We start from the raw sequence: 27,359 nt of genomic DNA, 5'->3' as shown, positions 1-27,359 counted from the left end.
ACAGAAAATCTCCAGAAACAATGACCTGATAGGTAATACAATGGCACTAAATTTAAATCTATCAATAATTACTCTCAATGTAAATGGACTAAATGCTCCAAACAAATGACACTATCAGAATGGATAAAAAAACAAGACCCATCTATATGCTTCCTATATAAGAGACTCATTTTAGACCTAAAGACACCTGCAGATTGAAAGTGAGGAGATGGAGAATCATTTACCATGCTAATGGACATCAAAAGAAAGCTAGAGTAGCCATACTTATATCAGACAAACTAGATTTTATTTTTTTTTTTTATTTTTTTTTTATTTATTTTTTTTTTTTTTAAAGATTTTATTTATTTATTTGAGAGAGAGAGAATGAGACAGAGAGAGCACATGAGAGGGGGGAGGGTCAGAGGGAGAAGCAGACTCCCTGCCGAGCAGGGAGCCCGATGCGGGACTCGATCCAGGGACTCCAGGATCATGACCTGAGCCGAAGGCAGTCGCTTAACCAACTGAGCCACCCAGGCGCCCCAGACAAACTAGATTTTAAACCAAAGACTGTAACAAGACATGAAGAAGGGCACCATATCATAATAAAGGGGTCTATCCAACAAGATCTAACAATTATAAATATTTATGCCCCCAACTTTGGAGCATCCAAATATATAAAACAATTAATAACAAACATAAAGTCATTGATAATAACACAATAATAGTAGGACACTTTAACACCCCACTTACAACAATGAACAAATCATCTCAGCAGAAAATCAACCAGGAAACAATGGCTTTGAATGACACACTGGACCAGATGGACTTAACAGGTATTTTCAAAACATTTCATCCTAAAGCAGCAGAATACACATTCTTTTCGAGTACACACGGGACATTCTCCAGAATGGACCACATACTGGGTCACAAATAGGCTTCAACCAGTACAACAAGACTGAGATCATACCCTGCACATTTTCCAACCACAGCTCTATGAAACTTGAAGTCAATCATGAGAAAAAAATTGGGAAGATCACAAATACATGGAGGTCAAAAACATCTTACTAAAGAATGAATGGGTCAACCAGGAAATTAAAGAAGAAATAAAAGAAATACATGAAAACAAATGAAAATGAAAACATCATGGTCCAAAACCTTTGGGATGCAGCAAAAGCAGTCATAAGATGGGAGTATACAGCAATACAGGCCTACCTCAAGAAGTCAGAAAAATCTCAAATACATAACCTAACCTTACACCTAAAGTAGCCGCAAAAGGAACAGCAAATCTAGCCTAAAGCCAGCAGAAGAAGGGAAATAATAAAGATTATAGCAGAAATAAATGATACAGGGGTGCCTGGGTGGCTCAGTCGTTAAGTGACTGCCTTCAGCTTGGGTCATGATCCCAGGGTCCTGGGATTGAGCCCCACATCGGGCTCCCTGCTCACCGGGAAGACTGCTTCTCCCTCTCCTACTCCCCCTGCTTGTGTTCCTGCTCTCACTATCTCCCTGTCAAATAAATAAATAAAATCTTAAAAAAAAAAAAAAAAAGAAAGAAAGAAAGAAATGATACAGAAAAAAAAAAAAAAAAAAACAACAGTAGAATAGATGAATGAAACTAGGAGCTGGTTCTTTGAAGGAATTAACAGAATTGATAAACCCCTAGCCAGACTTACCAAAAAGAAAAGAGAAAGGACCCAAATAAATAAAATCACCAATGAGAGAGGAGAGATCACAACCAACACCACAGAAATACAAACAATGGTAAGATTATCATTGAACCATCAAGAATATCATGAAAAATTATATGCCAACAAATGGGGCAATCTGGAAGAAATGGATAAAAAATCAGAAAAGTCTGAAGTCAAGGAGGGATTCTGTGGACTGTTGCTGGCTTTAAAGATGGAGAGGACCAGGGCGCCTGGGTGGCTCAGTTGGTTAAGCGACTGCCTTCGGCTCAGGTCATGATCCTGGAGTCCCGGGATCGAGTCCCGCATCGGGCTCCCTGCTCTGCAGGGAGTCTGCTCCTCCCTCTGACCCTCCCCCCTCTCATGTGCTCTCTCTCTCATTCTCTCTCTCTCAAATAAATAAATAAAATCTTTAAAAAAAAAAAAAAAAAAAGATGGAGAGGACCATATGCCAAGGAATATGAGGAGCTTCTAGAAGCTGACAGCAACACCTAATGATGATCATCAAGGAAATGGAGATCTCAGTTAAACAATCCCCAAAAACCATTACTTCCACCAGTTTAATAAGCCTGGAAAAGGATTCTCCTCTAGAGCTGCAAATTAGAATGCAGCCAGCTGACACCCTGAGTTTTGAGACTCTGAACAGAGAACCCAAGCTGAGCTGTGCCAGACTCTTGACCCATGGAGTCAGTAAGATAATATAACTGTGCTGTTTCGAATTAAGTTTGCATAATATATTATGCAGCAATAGAAAACTAATAGAAACATCTTACCAAAAGTTAACCAAGGAACAATTTGCCTCATTCGAGGTTGAATAATAACCGAAAAGGAAAAGCAAAACACTTGGCAGAATAGTCTCCAGAGAAATGTCACTATGATGTAGATTTAAAAAATTACCATATTACCATGCTTTAAAAGTGATGACAACAATTGCTTCTTAAAATCAAAACTGGAAACAGGGATTTAATAAGTTCATAAATGTGATGAATAAAAGAAGAAAAAAATGGGCTGAAAAAATAAGGAAAGACATGAAATAAAAATGAAAACTACCATAGAAATAAAAGTCACATCAAAAATGGGGAAAAGAAAACAGGACTCAAAATTACAAGGAGACAGAATACATATCTGTGACTTGAGAAATATGAACAAAATTAAATAAACCAAAAGTAAGACTTAAAAGATTAGAGAGAAAATTATGGAAATGAGATCCAGACAAAGAAAATCAAACATGTGCATAATCAATCAGAATAGGAAAAAGTATATACTCTGAGGTAGAACTTAGGAAACTTTCCTGAAATAAATGAAGACTGATCTATAATTAAAAGAGCATAAAGCATCCCAGGAAAATTTGATACAGGACTTTCAAGACTATTCCTTTATAAAGTTATTGGATTTTAAAGATGAAGAAAGACTTATTTGTGCAGTCAAGAAAAAAGATAGTCACGTAGAGGGAAATAAAAAACACTTAGCTGGCATCAGACTTCTCTAGGGCAACATTAATCTCATAAAACAAAGGAAATGACTTTCAAAAAAAAGTAATCAGTGAAAGATAATGTGACTCATAAATCTTACACTCAAACTATCATTCAAGTATAAAGGCAAAAGACAAATATTTAAACATATTACAAATCTCAGGGAATTAACCTTTCCTGAAAAAAACAAAAACAAGCACAAGAACTACTAGAGGGTACTTTTCAGCCTACCAAGAAATACTTCATTCTGAAATGCCATGGGGACCTGAAGACTATTCATCCTAAGTAATATTAAATAATTTATTAAATTGTACCTGTTATAACACAGATTTTTAAAATAGCTACATTTACTTATTATGTGAATTCTGCAGTATTATTAGTTGAGGAAAGTACCCGAACCTAGAATTTCAACGTCTAATGAGAAATAAAACAATTCCTGACAAAATACTTGCAACACTAATTTAAAAGCATGTGATTTGACAATATACCACAAGAGGGAGCGCCTACGCTGTTCATGAACCGAGGGAGTGTTGCCAATAAAACTAAGGCTTACAACTTCACTTAATGGACAAACCAGTGTTCAGTCCTACCCACTAACCTGTGCAGAAACGAAAGGTAAAAGGGAAAATGAAAATCTACATACCTGGACATTTATAAATTAAATATCAAACTCAGCCCAAACCTCATCCCCACTCAAAGGCCCACAGCCTGCTTCTGCCGAGGCATTTACCTTCAAAACCTGGAAGTTAAGAGACCACGTTTTCCTCTGGGCCCATCCAGCTGCCAAGGGTAGGGCAGGATGCTGCAGGCTGAGATGAGATTTCACTCCCCCAGGCACACTTTTTTTTTCTTTTTCAATTTCCAAGAGGTACCCATATCTCCTGAGAAGAAACATAGTTTTCTAGGGAACCTGGTCCGCCTAATTACCTACACCAGCTACTTTGAGGTGGCTAACTTGAAACAAAAACAGCCTCTCTTCTCCATTCCCAGGGAATGACTGTAATCACCCCTGCCCCTCGTCTCCCATCTCCTAGCGAATGCCCTGAAGGAAAAAGGGCTCCTGCTTTTGTTTAAACTTGACCAGTCCCAAGTCTAAGCCGCATCCTCTGGCCTAGAGAATACAGCTCATCCTCACATCCCTCTTCTATAACTTCTCTTCACTAATCCTGTTACCAATCTTTCTATAACCTTTCCTTAAAAAAAGTTTCTTTAAAGAGAAAAACAAGTTATCTTTGAGTTTCAGTGTCTGTGATGTGGGTCCCTCTCTGCACGTGGCTCAGGGCAGAGTGCAGCTGGTGGCAGAAGATCTGAGAAAGCAGCAAGAAAAATACTCTTCCTGAACGTGAGGAGCTACCCTCTCAAGTCCACATTTCCCTTGCCTACAACAACTCATGTAGGAACAGGAGATGAGCCAGGTGGCAGAGGGACTTCTTGGGCTGCTACTGTTCATAAAAATAGAGAGGGTGGGTGGGTGGCAAGAGGTTGCACAAGGAATCTCAAGACAATTCAGGACTCTATCTTTCTGGGAAATGAAAAGATGAGAGAGCCTTTGCCTGTGCAGTCAACCTGCCTAGGATACTAGCCTGCTCACTCACCTCCTATGGGGAACCTGAGTCAAGAAAGTGATTTTATAAAGAAGCTCTAACAGCATCTATGTAAAAATGCTGTAAATAAAAAGAGCAACACACTTTTATTAAATTAAGATTTAATCTGACCACAAAAGTACTTTCATGGTGCATGTGAAAAGTATGAACACATACTGCATCATGAAACAAAGTAATTATTTATCTGAAGGAAGACAGCAAGGCAGAAATGACATAAGAAATGTGAGAGAAAGAAAGTGGAGAAGAGACATGAGCTGGCAGAACTCAGGAAAGAAAGGAAAAATTAAAACCCCACAGAAGTGAAGGTAAAATTAAAAGGGGCATAAAGGTGAAGAGACTGAAAAAACACAGCAACAGGCATATAGTACAAAAATGAGAAAAGTGAGAGAAATAAATGGTAAAAAACACAGGAAATGTTAACTACAGAAAGTGGTCAGAGGAGATCATATATACACATAATTGAAGTACCTGACGAAAAAACTCTAACATCATGGAATAAAATACTCAAAGATATAATTTAAGAAAATGTCCCTAACATCTAAAAATATGTATGTAAATCTATATACTTCAATCTCTGTAACTGGGTGCCAGAAACACATGACATCAATAGTCATCACCAACACCTAACTTGGGCTGGACTTTAAAGAGACACTCCACAAACAATGAATCATGGAACACTACATCAAAAACTAATGATGTAATGTATGGTGATTAACATAACATAATAAAAAATATATAAAAAATAAATAAATAAAAATAAAAAAAGACACTCCCAATTGTGTAGACCTATGGACTACTGAGAATATTCTTTGTAGAGAATACCAGCAGTATAATATATATCAAGTGTTACAAGCACTTCTAAATGACTTCAGAATACACAGGTGGCCAGAGGCTACTGAGTACTAATAAGAATGGATAAGAAATTCCAAAAATGTTAATGAGCAAATTATGAATACACAAAAGAGAAACACTGAAGTTACAAATATGAATAAAACCTTCTGAAAACTAACACATTAACCTTTCACTAAAGTGAAATAGATCCTCATTTACTCGGGTTGGATGGTTCAGGAGGGGAATAAATTATATAAACAAATACTGTTATACTTTACGGTGCATCTCGATAGTCAAACCTTTCACAGACATTTCCTAACCTAATCTTTACAACTTTCTTTAATCATTTTTTAAATGAGGAAACTGAATCTCAAAGTCACATGCTATGCATAGTCAGATTTTTCTAACATAACCCAATAATCTGATTCCTAGTGTTCTAATCCCCCAGTGTATTCTCCATAATCTTTGAGCTACAACTTAATGAGCTGAACCACCATCTAGAGAGTTATAAAGCAAGATTTCCCCAAGTATACTTTATGGAACCCTGGGCTTCTGAGAATATCCATGAACCATAGGCTTCTATGGTCAGATTAGTGAAGGAAATACTATATTATTACACCCTCCTCTTAGAAAGTAATAAGCACGCATTTATACGTCATATGATAAAGTTTTTCAAAACATATCATATATTCAATTTACTTTTTTTCTTCCATTAATGTAATATCTCACAGAATGTGCTTATAAAACACGCTTTTGAAGTATACTGGTTTCAAGTATGACAAAGGGGTCAAATAAAACAAAAGAACTTTGAGTAATTAAAATGTTTTCAATTTAACCCTTGTATGGATAGACTTAAAACTTACAGAGTTAGTTTTATCAGTGATCACTCAATGATTCCTATTACCAAGATTTACCTTCTTTCTTACTATCTCTCTCCTTTGGAATGAACATCCACTATCACAAATGTAGAAACTGAGAAGATGACTACAGATGTCAATTTTAAACTTCCAAAGTCTTTTATGCTCTAGAACTACATTTCTAATGCCAGATTTCTACCTTAAATGTCTAAAACAGAACTCATCATCATTCTCAAAAAACCATCTTCTCTGTCTGCCTGATTTCCCAATATCTGTTTATAACAACTGTTTTCTAGTCATCAAGCTTAAAACTGGGAATCATTCAACATTATATTCCTTGCCTAAAATGACCACACCATATGCTTTTCCTACTGTAATCATACCCACTGTTCAAGTCCAGTTCAATTTCCACTTCCTCTGAGTTGCCCAAAGGAAACGCTTTCTTCATTTACTACTATCTTTATCCATTCAGTGACAATGAACCCTGGAGTTTTACCTGCCTGTATGACTCACCGGGTTCTTGCTTATCATGCCTTACTTAAATTTGATCCTCATTTATGTTAATAGCCACAACAGTAATATTTACTGAGCGATCATCTTATGCAAGATCCTTCCCTATCATGTATTATCTAATCCCCAGAAACAACTTATGAAGGAGGTACCATTACTTTCCACATTTTACAGATGAGCGAAATCAGGATTAGATTAACTACTTCCAAAATCTCTTAAGACTAAAGAGCCTAAGTTTTTAACAGATTGATCACATGGTTAATGGTGACATAAAGTAAAATTAATTGGTTACATAAATAGTTTGGGATGTAAATTCACAACATTTCCATGAGGGTTTCTATCAAGATAAAATAAGGAGATAAAAACTTTTAATATAATTTCTAACAGCCAATCTACTTATCTAAAATACAAACCCCTGACCTAAGTGCCCATAACTCACTACAAGAAAAGTAGAATCCAACACACCATGAATCTCATAAGAATGACCACAAATGCATAAAATCTTTTTAAAACATTAGAAAATTCTATGTATAATCTTATACTAACAAATTTGAAAATGTCTTAAAATAAAAATATTGACTTTATATAAAATTTAAATTATATAAAATTATATAAAGATATATAAAATTGACTTTAAAATATGTTATATAAAATTATATAAAATTTAATTTAAATTATGTAAAATATTGACTTTAAATTATATAAAATTATATAAATTATATCAAATTATATAAAATATATAAAATTATATAAAATTATATAAAATATGCATCTCTGATTCTGGAATAAATTGAAATGGGAATCAAAAATCTACCTCTAAATGTTTTTTTCTGGAGAATTTATATCAAAGCTCAATCAAAAACAATCAACCCTGTGTGTTATTTAAACTATTCCAATATAGAGAAGAATATATAGTTTCCCAATTTGTTATAAAGAATTAGCACTACATTTCAAAACAGCAGTCATTTGGGGGGCGCCTGGGTGGCTCAGTCGGTTGGGCTTCCAACTCTTGGTTTCGGCTTGGGTTTTGGTCTCGGGGTCATGGGATTGACCCACACTGGCCTCGTGCTCAGCTCAGGGGTCTGCCTGGGATTCTCTCCCTCTGCCCCTACCCCTACCCTCTTTCTCTCTCTCAAATAATGAAATCTTAAAAAAAAAAAAAAAAGCAGTCATTTTTAAGGAGGAACTTTAAATCGAAATATTTTTTAAGGGACACCTGGGTGGCTCAGTCGGTTAAGTGTCTGCCTTCAGCTCAGGTCATGGTCCCAGTGTACTGGGATCAAGCCCCGCATTGGGCTCCCTGCTCAGCGGGAAGCCTGCTTCTCCCTCTCCCACTCCCCCTGCTTGTGTTCCCTCTCTCACTGTGTCTCTCTCTGTCAAATAAATAAAATCCTTAAAAAAAAAAAGAAATATTTTTAAAAGACTAAAGCTAGAAAATATGTATTTTTTATGTATCAGATAAGATTGCGGTAGAATACAGACAAAAGGGATTACTGAGGGAATTTAACATTTTTTATGGATACGGATTTTTTAAAGACAGAGTTAAAGGGAACAAACCTTAAGTACCAGTACCACTAGGCAGTTACCAAAACACTGCAAAAACTCTAGCATAAGTAAAGGCACACAGCAACTTCTGCACCAACTCTGATGGGGAACATACCAAGGAAATAGGCACTACAACCTCTTTCTTTCCCATATGCAAACTCCCATTGGCTAAACCCAACTAGAAACCTGATGGCAAAAGTGCCAAGGCAACATAGTCCATGGGGCTTATTCTATTAAACAGGGTGATAAAACAGGGTGATAAAATGAATGACAGATCTGGAAGAACAAACAGAGGATATCCAGCACTGTCCATTTTTTGTAGGTTTTTTTGGTATCACGCATCCATTTTTATCTTTGTCCAGGTGAAAAACATTATCTTCAACAAAAGAAATCCGTAAGAATCTATTGACCAAAACATCATCCTGGGGTAATGTCAATCCAGTTATTATCCCACCTGAAACCAACACTGAAAGGTTGGTCATCACCGGTGGTCTTCATAGAATGGGTAGAGGAGAACAACAGTAGGACAATTGACAAGTTCTATAGTTCTTCCTTCTATAGCTGGTCAGAAAGCCTTAGTTGACAAACATCGCTTCCTTTCCTATCATCCAGGTTGTGTTCTCTTTACTTCCTGCCTATACCTCAACTGGTCTGGGATTTTACATAGCATTTTCAAGTCTTCAGCTGTTTTATCTCTGTTTGGTTGCCACAGTTATCCTTTTAACAAGTATTATTGGTTGTGGGAGTGTTAAGAGGCACCCAAGTAAATTCCCTCAGTCCAAAATATATTCTGGGGGGACACTGTATAGAAGCAACCCAATTTCCCCTGAGTAACTAAGACCTATCATTTCTGCCAGTTCAGTGACCACCCTCTCTTCCTGTTGATTATTTAATATAAATAGATAAATATTTATATATATATTTTATATATATAAATTTTTATAAATATATATATAAAATATATATATAAATATATAAAATTAGGGTACAGTCTCGGCTTTGACTTTAAGGGAATAATGACTGTGTTATCTGATGAAAGTTTTTATCCCTTGGGGACTAGGACTCAACAAGACCAAGGCAGAAAGCAAAAATTCCATAAATGGATTTTTAGATACAGTAGGAAGAGGCACTAATCCTTTGCCACTCCAAGCTTCTTACCCTATCCATTATGGCTATAAAGGATCCAGCAAAACAGAGTGGTTTCTGCCTTATTTAACACATATACCATGTTCTAAGAAAATTTTATTCTGCAAATTACAACACAATGGACACCATTCGTGCAAGTCAGTGGTTTCTGGGTTTACGGTACAGAGTAAGACATGCAGGTGAATTTCATGAGCAGGACTTTGTTACTATGCTTCTCTTGATGCAAATAAGTTTCTTGGTCAGAAGTGATGTTGTATAGAATATAATAATAATGAATAAGACATTCTGGAAGTCAAACAATGTTGAGTGTTGGTAGAGACATGGAGGGCAGTGAAAATAAATTCATATCTAGAATATATGGTTAAGTCAGGAGGATAATTTGCCACTAGTTGAGATACATTTTAACTGCCTTTGGGTATATTGGTTGCCCTGGGGAAAGGTGGCATATCAGAAGCTCTCAGAACTGGCCCCTATAGTTAGTAAATCAAGCAGTCCATCTGCAGTGAGGGTAGCTAGACCAGTCTTGATGAAGGAAAGGCATGTTTCCGAATCCATGCTTATGTCATTATGGCCACTCTTTACATGGTACAATTACACAAGACACTGAATGACATTCCCTGTACAGACCATCTTTTCTTTCTGATTGAGAACCTCTTCCACAAAGGATATCCTCAAGTGAACATTAACAAGTTGCAAAAGTATCTTTCAGTTCATATACAAGGCAATAAAAACAAGCAACATACAAATGTGAGATGCTTGCCTATATAGTTACTTGTGCTTTCCAAACCTACTTGTATCTACCATTTCATTTAATAAGAAATACTGCTTTACATGTCTAATTTTATGATTTGTTACAGTAGATAACACATACTTCATCATGGGGAGTTCAGATCATAATCATGTTTATGTCTAATATACCAACATCTAGTGGCAAACCAAGATACTATAAGCAGAAGAAAGCATGGTCTTACTACAAAAACCTAGGGGTCCTCACAGTGATTTCCCTGTGAAGACTTGTCAGAGGCTTCCTACATCCTGCCTGTCTGCCAAAAATACTGCCTACACCTGCTGCAAGAACTTTACCTTGTTTCAGTTCCTACCCAATTCTGGCAATCTTAGGCATTACCCAAAAAATATGTTAGATTAATGTATATAAATGAGGTAGGTGAGGTCTCCCAAATCCCAAAAGATATACCAAGGGATATTCAAGTGCAGAATGTGGAACATGCAAAATGGATACTATAACATGGCCTTGGCCACACTGTTATGGTAGGCTCCTGATATTTTTGTGGTTTTTCTCTAGCGTGCATATACTTTACTAAGGCTTCTAAAATACCTTAAAAATAAATAAATAAATAAATAAATACTTCAACTAACCAAGTCCAATTAGCTTAATACCATCAAGATAAAATCCAGCATGACATTCTGTGGGATAGTAAGATAATCATGGTACCTCTAGACTGGAGTTTCACAAATGTCAATCTGGGGCTAGATAATCCTTGTCAGGGCCTCTCCCGTAGGCCTTGTAGGATGCCTCCCAGTGTCCCTGACCTCTACCCACTAGGTGCCAGTAGCACCCTCCAATCCAGTCATAACAATCAAAAAATGTCTCCAGGAAGAGAAAATTGGCCACAGTTGAGAACCACTGCTCCAGACCATATTATACCAAAGAGCAAGACGATGTATGCAGTACTGATATAAGACAATGGTGGTGTACTCTTGTTCCTCCACAGAAAAGCAAGTCATCTTGATTACTTTGCAGTTGAAAAGTGAAACAAAACATGTGCCAGATCAATAGCTATATATTAGATATCAGGGTCTATGTTGATTTGCTCCAGAAAAGGTACCAAATCTGGAAACATGGCTATAATTAGTATTATGTATACTTTATGATTATAAAGTAATAAAAAAATAAAGTTATAAATTTGATTATATTTATAATGATCTAAAGTCATTTTCCATGACTTTATCGTTCACTTATACCAAATTCATAAAGAAAGTGAAAATGTAGTAGGACTCACCATCCCAATATCTTTCAAATCTTGATGGCATCACAAAACTCCATAATCCTCTTAAGAATACAGTATCACTTCTAGTTTACTATTTCATTCACGGGTTTTTAATTATTTCTTCCTACAATAATATCTCTCAATCCACAGGCCAGGTAACCAGTGTGGAGATTCTACCAGCTAATATATCTATACCCTTTCTATATTCTAAGACTAGGGGAAATTACAGGATGGGTATTTCACTGTGATATAGAGCAGTTTGGGGCCAAGTCTATTATTGGACCTCTGTAAGTCCCTTTCTTACCAGTGGACCATGGCACTGTTCTGGAACTCCAGAGATCAGGTGAGTTCAGAGCCATTATCTAATCACCTCTAATGAGTATGAATACTACCCTTCCCCCTCAACACTGGATAAAAGGTTTTAGGATAGGTTTAGGAAAAGAGAAGCATCACATACTCCTGGCTTTGTTGTAAAAGTCTTCAAAGATATCTAGCCTCCCTATCAATAACGAATTCTGTATCTGTGAACTAGCTTAGATCTGGGAATTGGTTAAAGGGTTGTGAAACCCTACAATATTGATTCAGACTGGGTTTCTGCCCATGAGACTTAGAATTTTCCCACTTAAACATGTCAATTCAGGGGCGCCTGGGTGGTTCAGTCGTTAAGCGTCTGCCTTCGGCTCCAGTCATGATCCCAGGGTCCTGGGATCGATCCCCGCATCAGGCTCCCTGCTCTGCAGGAAGCCTGCTTCTCCCTCTCCCACTCCCCCTGCTTGTGTTCCCTCTCTCGCTGTGTCTCTCTCTGTCAAATAAATAAATAAAATCTTAAAAAAAAAATGCCAATTCGGTTTCTGAAACTTATTCGTGTAATGGAGCCAACCTTGCCTCTGAAGATTAGCATAGCCATGTAGTTTCTATCTCCCCAGGATCTGGATGGACAAATGAAGAATATCCAGTACAACTTATATCCTACAGGTCTTTTTGAATTTACAAAAAACAAGGGTTACAATAAGAATATAAGATTTGGGGCACCTGGGTGGCTCAGTTGGGTAAGCGTCTGCCTTTGCTTCAGGTCATGATCCCGGGGTCCTAGGATCAAGCCCCGCATGGGGCTCCCTGCTCAGCAGGAAGCCTGCTTCTCCCTCTCTCACTCCCCCCTGCTTGTGTCCCTCTCTCACTGTGTCTCTGTCAAATAAATAAATAAAAATATTAAAAAATAAATAAATAAAATCTTAAAAAAATAATATAAGATCAATTAAATTTCATAGCAAAAAGCCCTGGTTAATTCAATTTATTAAAATTTGACAGAGTAGCTAATATTTTAGCTACTGAAAATGATGAATAAATTATAACCCCTACATTCCTCAAAAATTCAGTCTGATGTAGTAACAGTACTGATATTATAAAAATTAAAACCTGACAAATACAAAATTTATATGTTCTAAGCATTATAGTAATAAAAATAAACAAAAGAAATTAAGAATAAATGCCAAAAAAACGAAATGGAAATGTCAGAGTGTAACAGATTAATCTGAAAAAGAATGGATAGAAATCATAGATTAAGGACAGTAATAAATGAAATTTAAATGCTACATTAGGACTAGAGAATATATTTCAGTTTGAAGTAACCAGAATTCTGTCACAAAAATTGCATCCTAGAAAATGTCATATTTAGTAAAAACAAAAGGACCAATATTTTCTATTTTATACTTAGTTATTATGACCTCTTCTTAATACCACTGAGTCTATCTTAAAAACTCAGACAAAAGGTAAAATACTTTTTATTATAGCAATTAATTGCTCTTACAAAACTGAAATTGGAAACATGACCAGATTGGTAACAAAATGTAGATAATAGGAAATACAATCTACAAAAAGAAAATAGCATGGCTACAGATAATTTTTCAAGAAAGAAATGTTTTTCACATTATTCCCAGGGACCCCATGAACAATTTAGTATTACTCAAAAAGCTCAGAATTATTTCAATAAAGAAATCCTGTAAGTTGGTTTATTCATTAACTTTCTGAAACAGTTCCTTCCTCCCTTCTGTCCTCTTTCATGTGGCGGGCTCGTCTGTGCATTATAGAGTGTCCCTCTCCTTATTCAACAAATATCTACAAACTATCTACCCTATGCCAGATAATAGGCTAAACAGTGGTACAAGTTTGTGCTGAAACTCTTAGTTAAGTAACACATTTTAACATCCTACAGAGGCTTATGGGTCACTGCCTTTCTGAACTTCTCCAATAACCCAAATAACTGACAGTAATGATATTGTGGGTGGTCAGTGGATCTGTGCCAAGTATTCTGGATGGAATGAAAGGGAATAGGATGATTAGAGTTTAGAGTTGGAAGAGACAACTGCTTCTCATCCAAATCCTATAAAAGATAAAACTCAGAAGTCCTTTGTGAGCAACAAAGGTCAATTAAAACAGATTGTGTCATGGATTAAAAACAAGGCTCTGGTCACACTCATTGTCAATACCATTAAATGGATAAAGATGGTACCAAGCAAATACTTTTAATTGGAAAATACGACTTAGAGAAAAGTACCTAAGAGTATGACTCTCCCATTAGTCTGATATGCTTAATTAAGTCCAGAGAGAGGCATGAGGTTAGGAAAGATAAGACATACAACAAAACTATGAGTATGGTTATTGGCACATACACCTGAATCAATTAGATAACACACTGGCTTTTGAAACAGCTGCACCACCAAATGACTCACCAGCCTCTTCTCAGAGGGATTATGACTGAATGAGTATGACAATAACCCTTAGCTCCCAAATTTCTACAGGTAAGAAACAGGCTGATCCAGATTCCAACCATCCAAGGAGTATATTCTCTTTTTGCCCTCTTCAAATATAGCCAAAGACAATAAAAAGGACCAACAGAGAACACTGAGCCCCTCCCAAGAAGCAGGTTTACTCAAGGAGCAAGCATAACATCTTCCCAGTGGGATTTCACGATTTCTCTGAACTAGTGACTGCTATGTATTTTCTCCTTTCCAACCAGTATGATTATTGTGACAAAAGATTTCTTATGTGTTTGGAGTATTAAAGGAAAAACACAGAGAATGCTAGTGCTAATGGGAATACAAAGAGAGTCAAGATTCAAAATGTATCACACATAAAAATGGAAAACAATAACATTTTTTTAAAAAATTAGAAACTCTTTAGGATCTAGAACTAGGTAAAGAATTCTTAGACTTGACAACAAAAATATAATCCATAAAAGGCAAAATTGATAAACTGAATTTCGTCAAAATTAAAAAAACTTTTGCTCTTATAAAAAACCCTGTTAAAAGTATGAAAAGATAAGCTATACATCAGGTGAAAACATTTGCAAATCACTTATCTGACAAAGATCTAGGACTTAGAATACATAAGCAACTTTCAAAATTCAACAGTAAAAATTAAACAATCCAGTTAGAAAATGGGCAAAAAACATGAACAGACATTACACCAAGGATAAATAGATGGCAAATGAGCACAAGCAAAGATGCTCAACATCATCAGCCATTAGGAAAATGCAAGTTAAAGCCACAGTGAGATTTCATCGCAACCTATCAGAATGGCTAAAATAAAAAATAATGACAGCACCAGATGATGGCAAGGGTGGAATCACTCATACTTTCTGGTGGGCTATAAAATAGTACACTCCCTCTGGAAAATAGTTAAACAGTTCTCAAAAAAAATAAACATAAAACTACCACATGACCCAGGTGTTTTGCTCCTTGGCATCTATCCTAGAGAAATGAGAATTATGTTCACACAAAAATCTGTACAAATGTTCATAACTTTATTTGTAACAGCCAAATAAGGGATCATCTCAGATGTCCTTTAGTAGGTGAATGGTTATACAAACCATGCATGATATATTCATACCATAAACTACTTAGTAATTAGCAATAAAAAGGAATGAATAATTGATAACCACCACTCTGATGAGTTTTTAGAGAATTAGCCTGAGTGAAAAAATCCAATTCCAAAATGTTAAATACTGTATAATTACCAAAATATAGTAAAATCTTTAAACATAACAATGTTAGCATGAGGTAATTTACAATAGAAAACTTTTTAAATATACGTATTCAACTTTATGAGAATGGTTAAAATTTAAAATGGAATGTTATGCAAGAATAAGAATTCTCCTTTTTTTCTTTCTTAACATATATTGCATTATTTGTTTCAGAGGTACAGAATGAAGGGGGGGAAATCGGAGGGGGAGAAGAACCATGAGAGACAATGGACTCTGAAAAACAAACTGAGGGTTCTAGAGGGGAGGGGGTTGGGAGGATGGGTTAGCCTGGTGATGGGTATTGAGGAGGGCACGTTCTGCATGGAGCACTGGGTGTTATGCACAAACAATGAATCATGGAACACTATATCTAAAACTAATGATGTAATGTATGGGGATTAACATAACAATAAAAAATTAAAAAAAAAAATGAAACAGGATAAAACAAGAGAGGGAGACAATCCATAAGAAACTCTTAATCCCAGGAAACAAACTGAGCATTGCTGGAGTGGAAGGGGGTGGGAGGGATGGGGGGGCTGGGTGATGGACATTGGGGAGGGTATGTACTATGATGAGCGCTGTGAATTGTGTAAGACTGATGAATCACAGACCTGTACCCTTGAAACAAATAATACATTATATGTTAATAAAAAAAAAGGGGGGGAAACAAAAACAAAAACAGCTGCCACGGATGCCAGCAAGTCTGTTCAGGGTTATGTCAACATACGACTAGCCTCCTGGGCACCTACTTCTCCTGCACGTGCCCCCCATTTCCCATGCCTTCCCCTTTAAAAGCCTTTAGCTTAACCTGGACAGGAATACAGTCTTTGGGACATTATTCCACCTTCTTCCCAGGTTGCTGGCTCCCTGAATAAAGCAAACTTTCCTTTCCCACCATCAAAAAAAAAAAAAAAAAGAATAAGAATTCTCAAGGTTTGCAAACTATACAAAATACTAACTTGATTAGAAATAGGCATATTAAAAACATTAACATGGTCCCAAAGTTTTCCTTGAGAAAAAACAATGAATTATGTTTTTCTTTTTCTATTTCTTTCTATTGTCCAAATTGTCTGCAATGACCCACAGAACTTCTCTAACCAGAAAAATGTATTAATAAAAAACACAACAAAAGAGGGCTCATTAAAAAGGTTATCTATAAAATAAATATAAAAGTATAAATAATTCACAACTCTGTTTTAACATATAACAATATCCAATATATATTCTTAAAGAAAAAGTGGGTATCTAGAAATTCAAAATGTGTTTCCTTAAAATTTACATTTGAATACATATGTGTAAATGTGATGTAAGATGTATGAATATGTATGAATGTTAGTAAGAGTGTGTGGATGTGATTGTGCATGAGTGTGTATTAATGACTATAATGAAAATGTGTGTATTATGTGTGACTATTTGTGAATACATGCATAAATGTATATATACATTAAGAAGGCTAAACAATATTAGCAGTGGGTAATCTATGTTGTGTTATAAAAATATCTTATTTCCTTCCTTTTTTGTTCCATTTATTCACCATTTTTTTCCTTTTATTCCATTTCTTTTTGGTTTTGGTTTTGGTTTTATCTTCTGAATGGCTTGCAAAGGATGTATCATGTTTAAAATTAGATTTAAAAAATTAAAGATATTTAAATAGGCACTTTGACTATTTAAAAGGTAATATTTTAGTATACTATTTTGAGTGGATCAATTTAAGCTGAGCTACACCAAACAGATTTACTTTCTCATCTCCTAAGAATATAATCCTGGAAACATAGCTAATTAAAACCCTCTCTAATATATTATTTTGGAAGTGTTTAGCCAGACTTGAGATACATCAGTATCAAGTGACACCTACCAAAGGAAAAAAAAATATATGTACCATTTTGAAAGATTTTTAGTTGTTTATATGATTTTGTAATTACCATTGCCCATAACTAACCAAACCAAGAAAGGTAGTTTTTCATTTGTTTTGTTTGTTTCCTTCTTTTGAGAGAGAGAGAAAGAGAGGACTAGCAGGGGAAGCTGCGGAGGGAGAGGGAGAAGCAGGCTCCCCACTGAGCAGAGAGACCGAGGCTCAAGGCTGGATCCCAGGGCCCGGGGATCATGACCTGAACTGAAGGCATATGCTTAACCAACTGAGCCACCCAGGCGCCCCAAGAAAGGTAGTTTTTTACATTAGTATAGCTGTTACTTAATTATCATGAGCATCATTATTCATTGCTACTATTTAATGAGCACTTACCTACCCCAGGTACTGCCTTATCACTTATGTGTACAGTCTCCTATGAGGTAGGGGTTATCATCATCATCATAATTTATAGTGAAGCTTGTCCAGGGCCACATAGCTCTATCACACAATGTTTGAGCAAAATTTAAATTCAGTTTTGTCTGACCCTAATATCCCTGCTATACTCCCGCATACTTTCCTTGAATGTAATGTGCTAATATTATTAAAATAAAGGGAAAAAATACATTAAAACACACAGTGGCTCTTCGTGTATTTTTTAAGAACAGTGACTTAGAAAACAGAATTTCCTCATTTCTTTCTTGCCACAAACCACATTTTTACCAACCTTTCTGAGGAAGCGACAAAAGCATTGCTTAATTATTACCTCCCATACATTATACCAGTAAGAGACAACTATGCCTATGGTCAACTTGAATGCCTTAGCAGAGCATTTCCTTTTATTTTATACATGAAAACAAATAAGGGTAATCCCTACTAATAGTCTATCAAGAAAAAATCCTGCCATTTTAGCATCACCTTAGACGCATGGTAGCTACACAGGGAAATCCATAGTTTAGCAAGTAATTAAGACAAAAACCAAAAGCAGAATATCAAAACATTGTGTTACTATTTCTGAATATGCTTCTCATTTTAGCTTCCTTTTTCACATTGCAAATTTTTCAGATCCCAAATCTTACACATAAAGATCATCTATACTTTGCCTCTGATAACACAATTCCGCCCAATTCAGTGGCAAAAAAAAAAAAAAAAGAAGAAGAAGAAAGAAAGAAAGAAAGAAAGAAAGAAAGAAAGAAAGAAAGAAAGAAAGAAAGAAAGAAAGGAAGGAAGGAAGGAAGGAAGGAAGGAAGGAAGGAAGGAAGGAAGGAAGGAAGAAAATGCCCCATTACTCTTTAGGCCAAGTTTATGGAAAATGTGAACAGAGCATCCCAAACTGCCTCTATCTGACATTAACTGCTCTTACTGCCTTCTGTGGAAAGGAAGTCATTAGACTCCTAATATGCCTCTACTGAAAGGATCCATTCATTCATTAATGTATCTGACAACTCAACAAACCTTTCTTGAACACATACTATCCATGACATGCTATTCTAAAGCTGGCCATAACGAAGATGCTAAATTCAACAAGGGCTTTCAAAATTACATAAGATAGCATAGAACAGGTATTCCCAAAGCCTGTTCACCAAAACACTTATCTGGCGGAGAAAACATAAAGTGAGCCCTAGAAGCCGAGTAAAGGGGCAAGCAGTGGAGTCCTTTGGTACATATCACATCCTCTAACTAAGGATTCAAAACTGCATTAACTTTTATAGGGATGCAACAGAGACACCCCTTAACTTTGATTTTCCCAAACTCATTGAACCATGGAACTTATTTTTAAGATACTCCTAATATCTTCAGAAACTGTGCTCTGCAGATCATACTTTGGGAAATGCTGGGACATTATGTTCTTTTGCACAAGGGCATGCATTTTTAAGTCTCTATTTACAAATTATAGCTGTGAGCAGAAATGAGTTTGTGCTAACAACTCATTGACACATGCCTTCCTACTTAATTTTCTCTGTTAGTTTCCTCTATTTCAATAGCTTGGTCATTTGAATTTCAACAGAACTGGCTGCATTAAAGTATCTAGTATTTCATGACAGTTGTGAAACTTCTATTTTAAAGGAATTTATAAAGCAATAATCCTGAAATGAAAAGAACCTCTGTGCCCACAGCTGAAACGGTACAAAATAATCAAGCACCAAACTGGACATATGTTTCCCCAAATGGACTGATAAGATAACCTGGGTAGTTTTAAAAAATATAAATTCCTGAGTCCTACTCCAGACTTACTGAATCAGGATCCCCAAGGGCATTAAGTGACGGTAGTAAGCATCCAGGGTAACTCATATTATCTGGGAAGTTTAGGGAAGACTGAAGTGCCTTGGATATTAAAAACTGTGCTAGTTGCATCTGGAGCACTGACTATCCCTAAAATTTAGTTCTAGATCTTTTATTGTATGTATTGAATTTAAAAATCTTTTGAATCATTTGTTTTATTACACCATTACATCTTCTAAGATATCATCTTTCCTTTTTATTCATTTGTTATAATTAAATTGAAATATAAGAAAAATAAAACTGATTCTTTATAAGGAAGAAGGAATATCAAGAAAGAACACTCAGAGGCCCAGTAAAATCAAAGTATACTGTATTAAATTAGCGATTGTAAAACTGTAAGATCCTTGGCCCTATGTCTTCTCCAATCTAGACAAGTATTCCATATTAAAAAAATCCTTATGAATACAAGATAAAAGACAAAACAGTAATTAAAACTAAATCACACATTGAGTCCCACGTTAATCATTTTCCTAGTTCAACATTTTAAATAGTCACTTTGCATAACTAACGTCCTTTGGTACAGAATTCTTCCTGAAATACCAATCTAAAACATTAGAAATTTAATGATGAAGTGAATGTAAAGTGTTGAGAGCTACCTTTTCCTGAGAAAGGAATGGAAAAGAGAAACATGAAAATAATACAACTTAAGAAAAGTTAACCAACTATTGGTCAATAAAGAAAAAGAGCTTCACTGGATGTAGTAATTACTTACCCATAATTTCTAAGTTTTTACTAATGATCCCCCTCCCAAACTCTCAAAGAGACAAAAAGATTATTTTCCTTAACACCGTTAAATTAACACTCATCCACAAGGAATTAAAAAGTGCTTGGAGGAAAACAAAATATTATGTGGTAAAGATTTACTTAATATATTTTTATAATATTTCAAAGTTATATTAAAATATATTATAACAAGTTAAAATATACCAAAAGTAAATATCAAATATTATTTACTTGAAAATATTTTATGACACTATTCTATTTTCAGGCTAACATATATAAAAATTAGTCCTGAGAAGCATTTCTCTCAATTTTAATTCTTCCCTTTTTTGTATCCAATAACAATCAAAACTTCCCTTTGATAAATATTATCTCCAAAGTTAGATAATCACATCTAACCCTTAGGTCTTCATAAAAGTTTCCCTTAAAAAAAAATTTTTCCAAACCTACTTTAATTTTTACAGAATAGAAAATTCAAGCTGTTTTCAAACACACTTTTCTACCTTTTGCTAACTCTTAACATCCTTTTGTTTTTCTAACACCTGTAGAAATTATACATGCTTACCATATTTCACATTTTGTTTTCCTTTAATTACCATTATATTATATCACTTTAATCTCCTCTTATAGAGATGATTTCATCCAAACTGAGCCCTGACTTTTCTCAAGTTCAAAAAACAACAACAAAAAAAGCACATGAAGGAAAAATGCTAATTCTCTCAATGTCATTTTCAAATTAAATTACATGTATAATTTTAATTAATAAAATGATTTCTTAGTGTTAGGCTCTTTAGGTTATTTATGTTATATTACCTAACAAGATTGTACATGCCCTTGTTTCCAATTTATTTACAGGGAGTTTTCAACTCTTTTGTTTCTTTGCCCACTGATCTCCAGTTTTCTTGTATACTCTCCTTAGACTTGGACAAATCATTAAGCTTTTTGGTTACAGAGTCCAAAATGTGCAAAAGTGGATTAACTTACTTGAACAGACAAGTTATTATGTTTTTAAGAAAGTATAGATCATTATAACTGGCTATTTGAAATTGCAGAAAATGGTTTAAATTCATAAAAATAATTATGTAATAAGTAAACACTTAAAAATAAATTCATAAAAATATTTAAACTATTCAATATAGTTAATAAACCTATGAGAAATAAACAAAAAAATTAAAAACAATAAACAAAGTATAAAAACTAGTACTAGTTTTAGCTATTACTGACCTCTCTATGAAATCACTATGAAGTCACTTCACCTCTTATCCTAAGGTTCTACACTGTAAAAGAAGGAATTTATGATTTCTAACATTCCTTCTGTTTCTAAATGCCTGAGTCCCGTTCCTTTAGATATGTAATGTGGTTTTAGTCCTGAATTTTGTATTGGTTATACTGTTAACACGACACATACATACCACAAAGGCACATTCCTAAAAAATGCAAAAATTCAAAATAGCAACTAGGCATTTTCATATACTAAGTGTGAGAGAGTAACTGGTACATCCCTTCCTAAAAGTCAGTGTGGCATTATCTATCAAAAATTAGAATGAGGAAGGCCTTCAAACCTAATATGAGCACTTCTAGGAATGAAAACTAAAGAGTAACTGGCACACTTATATAAACATGTATGTTCAAAGATATATATTACAACACTGGATAGATATATAATATTCAGTTCACACTAATTCCAAACCTGATTTCTTGATTTCCACTCCTAATGCTGTTCTACATTCTAGTGAATGGCCCCAGTTGGTCAAGCCAAGTATCAAGGAGTCATTACTCATTCCTCTTTCATAATCAATCTACCAAAGAGTCCTATCTCTTTTTCCTTGAAAATACATTGTGAATCAATCATTCCTTTAGATCTCTACTGATACCAACCCAGTCCAACCACCTTTATCTCTCACCTGGACTCTAGTAAAAAACTCCTAGGTGATTTTTTCCCATTTACTCTCATCCTTCAGAGCAACAGAAGCCAAAATGATATCAGAACATAAGCTCATGCACGTCTCTTTGGAAAACTTTCTCAGGGCACTTGGGTCGCTCAGTCAGTTAAGCATCTGCCTTCTGCTCAGGTCATGATCTTGGAGTCCTAGGACGGAGCCCTGCGTAGTTGGACTCCCTGCTCAGTGGGGCGTCTGCTTCTCCCTCTACCTCTAACAAACCCCCATCCCCTGCTCGTGTGCTTCCTCCTCTCTCTCTTTCAAATAAATAAAATCTTAAAAAAAAAAAAAAAAAGGAAAAACTTCCTAATGACTTTCCACTGCACTTAAAGGAAAATCTAAATGCCTCATGTTGGCGTCTACCTGTCTCTCCAATTCATCTCATGCCATGTTCTCCCTTGCTTTGATCATGCTGGCCAAAGTGACAATTCCTAAAACCTACCAACCTCTTTCCCCCTCCAAGGCCATTTACCATGTATTTCTCCAACCTGGAAAGCATCTTTCAAAGCTGGCTCCTCATTATCCAGTTATTGTCACAACGGCCTTCGGTTGCCCACATATTTTCTCTTTTATACACTATTACTTCATACTATTTGTTCCCTTCATACACTCACTTTAATCCTCAATTATTTTGTTTATCAACTTTGTATTTCTTCCCACTACTACATAAAATCCTGATGGCATGAAACTGTTTCACTGCTATTATCTCAGCACCATGTACAATCCGTATCAATATTCATTTTATGAATGACAGAACATAAGGGCAACCTGAGTTTTTGCTTCCATTTGCCAGTGATAAGCTATTATATAAACTATGAGTCTAATTTAGACTAAAAACCTCACAATCAGCCAATTCCTCTATCTAATCTACTTCAACTAAAATAATAAAAAATATCAATAAGACATAATCAAAAAGAACTTAGTGAAAACTTACATAGTACACCATAATGTGACCTGGTTTTAGCAATCTTCTCGGCTTCATCTCTGCCCCCCACCCACACACACACCTTAATTTGTGGCCATTTCCCCTTGAGAATTATAAATCGTTCAGATTAGCTGCAATTCAAAGTGTGTATGGCAAGAGATGAAGCTAAGAAAATTGCTGAAGAGAGATCAAGCTTTGGCACTGGAACAGGGGTTATGTTTTAGTTTAGAGAGTCAGAGATTTTATTGAAGCTATATACTTTAAGAACAAGTAGGGCATCTGATCAACTGGAAGAGTGAGGAATCTGATTTAGCACAAAGATTACCACGTAAATGCAATAAACACAATATTTTTGCTATCACAGAATCAGTATCATGTTTGTGTGACAGACTCAGGTTTAGACTTTACCTTACTGTTAAAATTTCAAAAGTATCATACTAAAGCCTAGTGTGCCTTGTTCCTAAAACTACCTCCAGTGAAATTACGTGACACTGGCCTTACAGAATCTTGTCCAATATTAGATAATGTACTAGAATCTATATAAGTGATCTTTCCACTGATAAAATATTTTCCTTATCTCATTTATTCCAAATTCTACCACACTTTAAAAACACCCTCTATGGGGGGCTCCTGGGTGGCTTAGTTGGTTAAGCGTCTGCCTTCGGCTCAGGTCATGATCCCAGGGTCCTGGGATCGAGCCCCACTTCTGGCCCCTTGCTCAGTAGAGAGCCTGCTTCTCCCTCTCCTACTCCCCCTGCTTGTGTTCCTTCTCTAGCTGTCTCTCTCTTTCTGTCAAATAAATAAATAAAATCTTTGGGGAAAAAAAAACCCTCTATTGGTCCTATATGCTTGTATATTCTATTTTTATTTCCAAAATGAAGGCTGCTTACCTAATAAGTATATTCCTAAAACCATGATGCATAATTGTTAAAAATATTATTGTTAAATTGTTAAAAATACTTTCCAATTTGTCGTCATTCTATAATTTGGAAGTTGGTCTTAGGAATGTTAACACTTTAGTATTAATTTTCAATATTAAAACTCACAAATGTAATGGCCTTAACTTTTTAAAAATAATGCCTATATTGCAGCAGGCCCCAGTTCTCCTTTCTTCTTACCCTAAGCCTTTTCTTCACTTACCTAACTCCTGAAAGTTAATTTCATAGCCCTCTTTTTCTCAACATTTGCTATTAAAAATCCCAGGAAAGACAATAAAAATGTTAAGGTCCTCATTAGCACATCCCTCTGGCTCTACCATAATTGTTTTTCCATTGAAAATGATTTTTGGGAGGAAAAAAAAAGTAGAAATACAGTCAAATTTCGTTTTGAGCCTTTGTATAATGTACTTTTTTCAACTAACCAGAGCAACATGTTAGATAACTCATGAAGTTCTGAATCTCTAAACTACAGTCATAAGTACAGCTAGCTTCAGTTCTTAGGAAAGGCTTCAGTTCTATAAATTTCATCTCTCTTATCTCAGGAATCAGGAATCAATATGTCCAGGGTGCAGAGCTGTAAGCACAGCAAATAAAACCAGAAGCGGGGGGCGGTGGTTTGGGGGGTGCCTGGGTGGCTCAGTTGGTTAAGTGTCTGCCTTCGGCTCAGGTCATGATCCCAGAGTCCCAGGGATCCTAGCATTGTGCTCCCTGCTCAGCAGGGAGTCTGCTCCTCCCTCTGACCCTCCCTCCTCTCGTGCTCTCTCTCTCACTCTTTCTCTCAAATAAATAAATAGTATCTTTAAAACACACACACACACACACACACACACACAAAGGGGAAAACTATAGATCTTAGAACCCCAATGAGGTTACAAGTGCAAAGGAAAATTGATCATTGCTTTTTGAGGACTGTATGTAATTTGGAGAATGAGTATCAGAGGATTAATAATGTAAATAACAACTGAAGCAATGAATAATGTAATCTCTGTAATCTACTTCACACAATTCACATCAAAACAAAGCAGTAAACAGTAGAGGAGACTAAGTCCTTACCTTACCTGTACAAGTGAGTTGCAATATAGAATTAAAGGCCTTGTTTTATAGTACTTCTTAAATTAAAACAAACAAAAACACAACAGAAACTTACCTTCAAAAAAGGACCCCAGCTGGTATTTTCCACCAAAAAATTTTGGCATTGAAAATACAAGTGCTCCCAGTCCTATCATAAAGGATGCAAATGCAAGCCATCTTGGTTTGTGTCCTCTTTCACCAAAGAATGACACAAATAAAGATAACAAACAGAATGAGATATCATAGCTTGATGATATCAGGCCTGTCAGAGAACTCTTCATTTCATAGCGCTTCTCAATAGTGGAAATGCTAATATTTACGAGGCCATTTACTATAATACCTAAAAAAGAGAAAAGAAAACGTATGTGCATGATTTTTATTAACTTCACCATATGGATTATGATTTTTAACACAATGTACTAAAATTTGGTTATGACTAAAGTCTGTCATTTATTTTGATATTTTTTTAATGTACCAATTTTAAAAGTCCCAAAGTTTCAAAGCTAGCAACTCAAACATACTTCCTTAAAAATCAGTTTGCTTTTTAAATGGTACATTTGTGAATTTTCAGGTGTTAAATAAAATCAATGCTTACCACATACTAAATTGTAGCTAACTTCATTTTTCTCTATATGACAAATAGAAAATCAGGCAGTAAATTCTCATGAAGTCAGTTCGCCAGAAAGACTCCAAGAGTAGCATACTCATGGACCTCACTCAGAAGAGTACAAAAATACAAGTAACTCCATTGGTCATTAAAGTAATGCCCAATTGCCTCCCAGGTTATTTAATTATTAAACATACTTATCTGTAACTAGAGATCCTTGACTTAGTCTTATGAAAGGTGAAATTGAGCTCTCAAACCTCTTTTCCTCTAACACTTTTATAGACATTAAAGTTATAATTTAAAAGGTCCTAGAGCAAATATAAACGCTAAGAGTCATTTCAACTACCGGCATTCTAAATCATATGCAAAGTAAACAAAAAATATACACTTCAACTGTCTATTACAACTATGATGGAAGAATATAAGGTAAACAAGGAAAAGTTGAAAATTTAATTGTGACTGACTTAACAAAAATGTTCTGTCCAGATACAGATTAAATTTACAGGAGTCTAAACATTAGTATGAGTTGAAAATAAAAAGCATCTGATCAAATTACAGTTTTTAACTAGTTACCCCCTTTACTTAAGAGGATACCATGAATTGTTTTCATTCATTAATTAACAGAGTATACACAAGCCATGATTTCTACAACCTCTTTAAATTTTGCTTTATCGAGACTGTTAACTGGAAATACATTTCAAGAAAATCGATACAACAAGTTTTAAAAGTCCTAACATGATTTTACTTTTATGCCAGTTTAATAAGTCAAAAGACAATTTACAATTCTTAAAATTTAAAGGTAAAGTGTCTAATGTACCTAGGAATGACATGCTTGTGAGATAAATCTGAGAATATGAAACTTTCCCCATCCAAAAATCAAGTCCACCTCCCAAAAAAAAATCAACTTCCCAACACACTTGCCATACTGATTAAAAGTCAATCATGAAAACTCATTGTCTTTTTGGTACTTCTCTGAGAAAGTAAATTTATAAACTCTTCTGGAGGTTTAGCACATTAAGCCTATGAATACCACCCTGAATTCTATGCTACAAAAGTTCTAAGAACTCTGCTTTAAAAAAGGAAATTTCATGAAATATTGTATACTATATGTCTCTATTATACATACATGAAAATAGGAGGCACATTAGGATGTTAAGTGCTAAGAGAAACTCTGTTTATCTTTGAGAAACTCTGTGTTAAGTAAACTAACCTGACAAGTTTTGGGTTTTTGTTTTTGTTTTTCCCAAGCACTTCTTAATATACCATGGAAAAGGACCTCCCAGGGATCATGTCCGAGAAACATGGTAATAATTCAAACTTAAATGGTAATAATTCAGATTTAAACTGAAACAAGAATTTATTGGGTCACC

At 35.3% G+C, this 27,359-nt stretch overlaps 1 protein-coding gene across 1 annotated transcript in view; it reads right to left on the bottom strand.

Moving 5' to 3' along the window:
- SLCO4C1 (solute carrier organic anion transporter family member 4C1) overlaps positions 1-27,359 on the bottom strand; it is a 70,466-nt gene that overhangs the window by 41,176 nt on the left and 1,931 nt on the right. Inside the window, exon 2 of the mRNA XM_078067002.1 lies at positions 25,459-25,722. Within this exon, the coding sequence (XP_077923128.1) occupies positions 25,459-25,722 (264 nt within the window). The remainder of the gene's footprint in view (positions 1-25,458; positions 25,723-27,359) is intronic.

This window comes from Halichoerus grypus, chromosome 2 (assembly GCF_964656455.1).
Source record: "Halichoerus grypus chromosome 2, mHalGry1.hap1.1, whole genome shotgun sequence".
NCBI classification, from domain to species: Eukaryota; Metazoa; Chordata; class Mammalia; order Carnivora; family Phocidae; genus Halichoerus; species Halichoerus grypus.
Note: the sequence above shows the minus strand (reverse complement) of the source record. Positions and strands in the feature narration are given on the sequence as shown.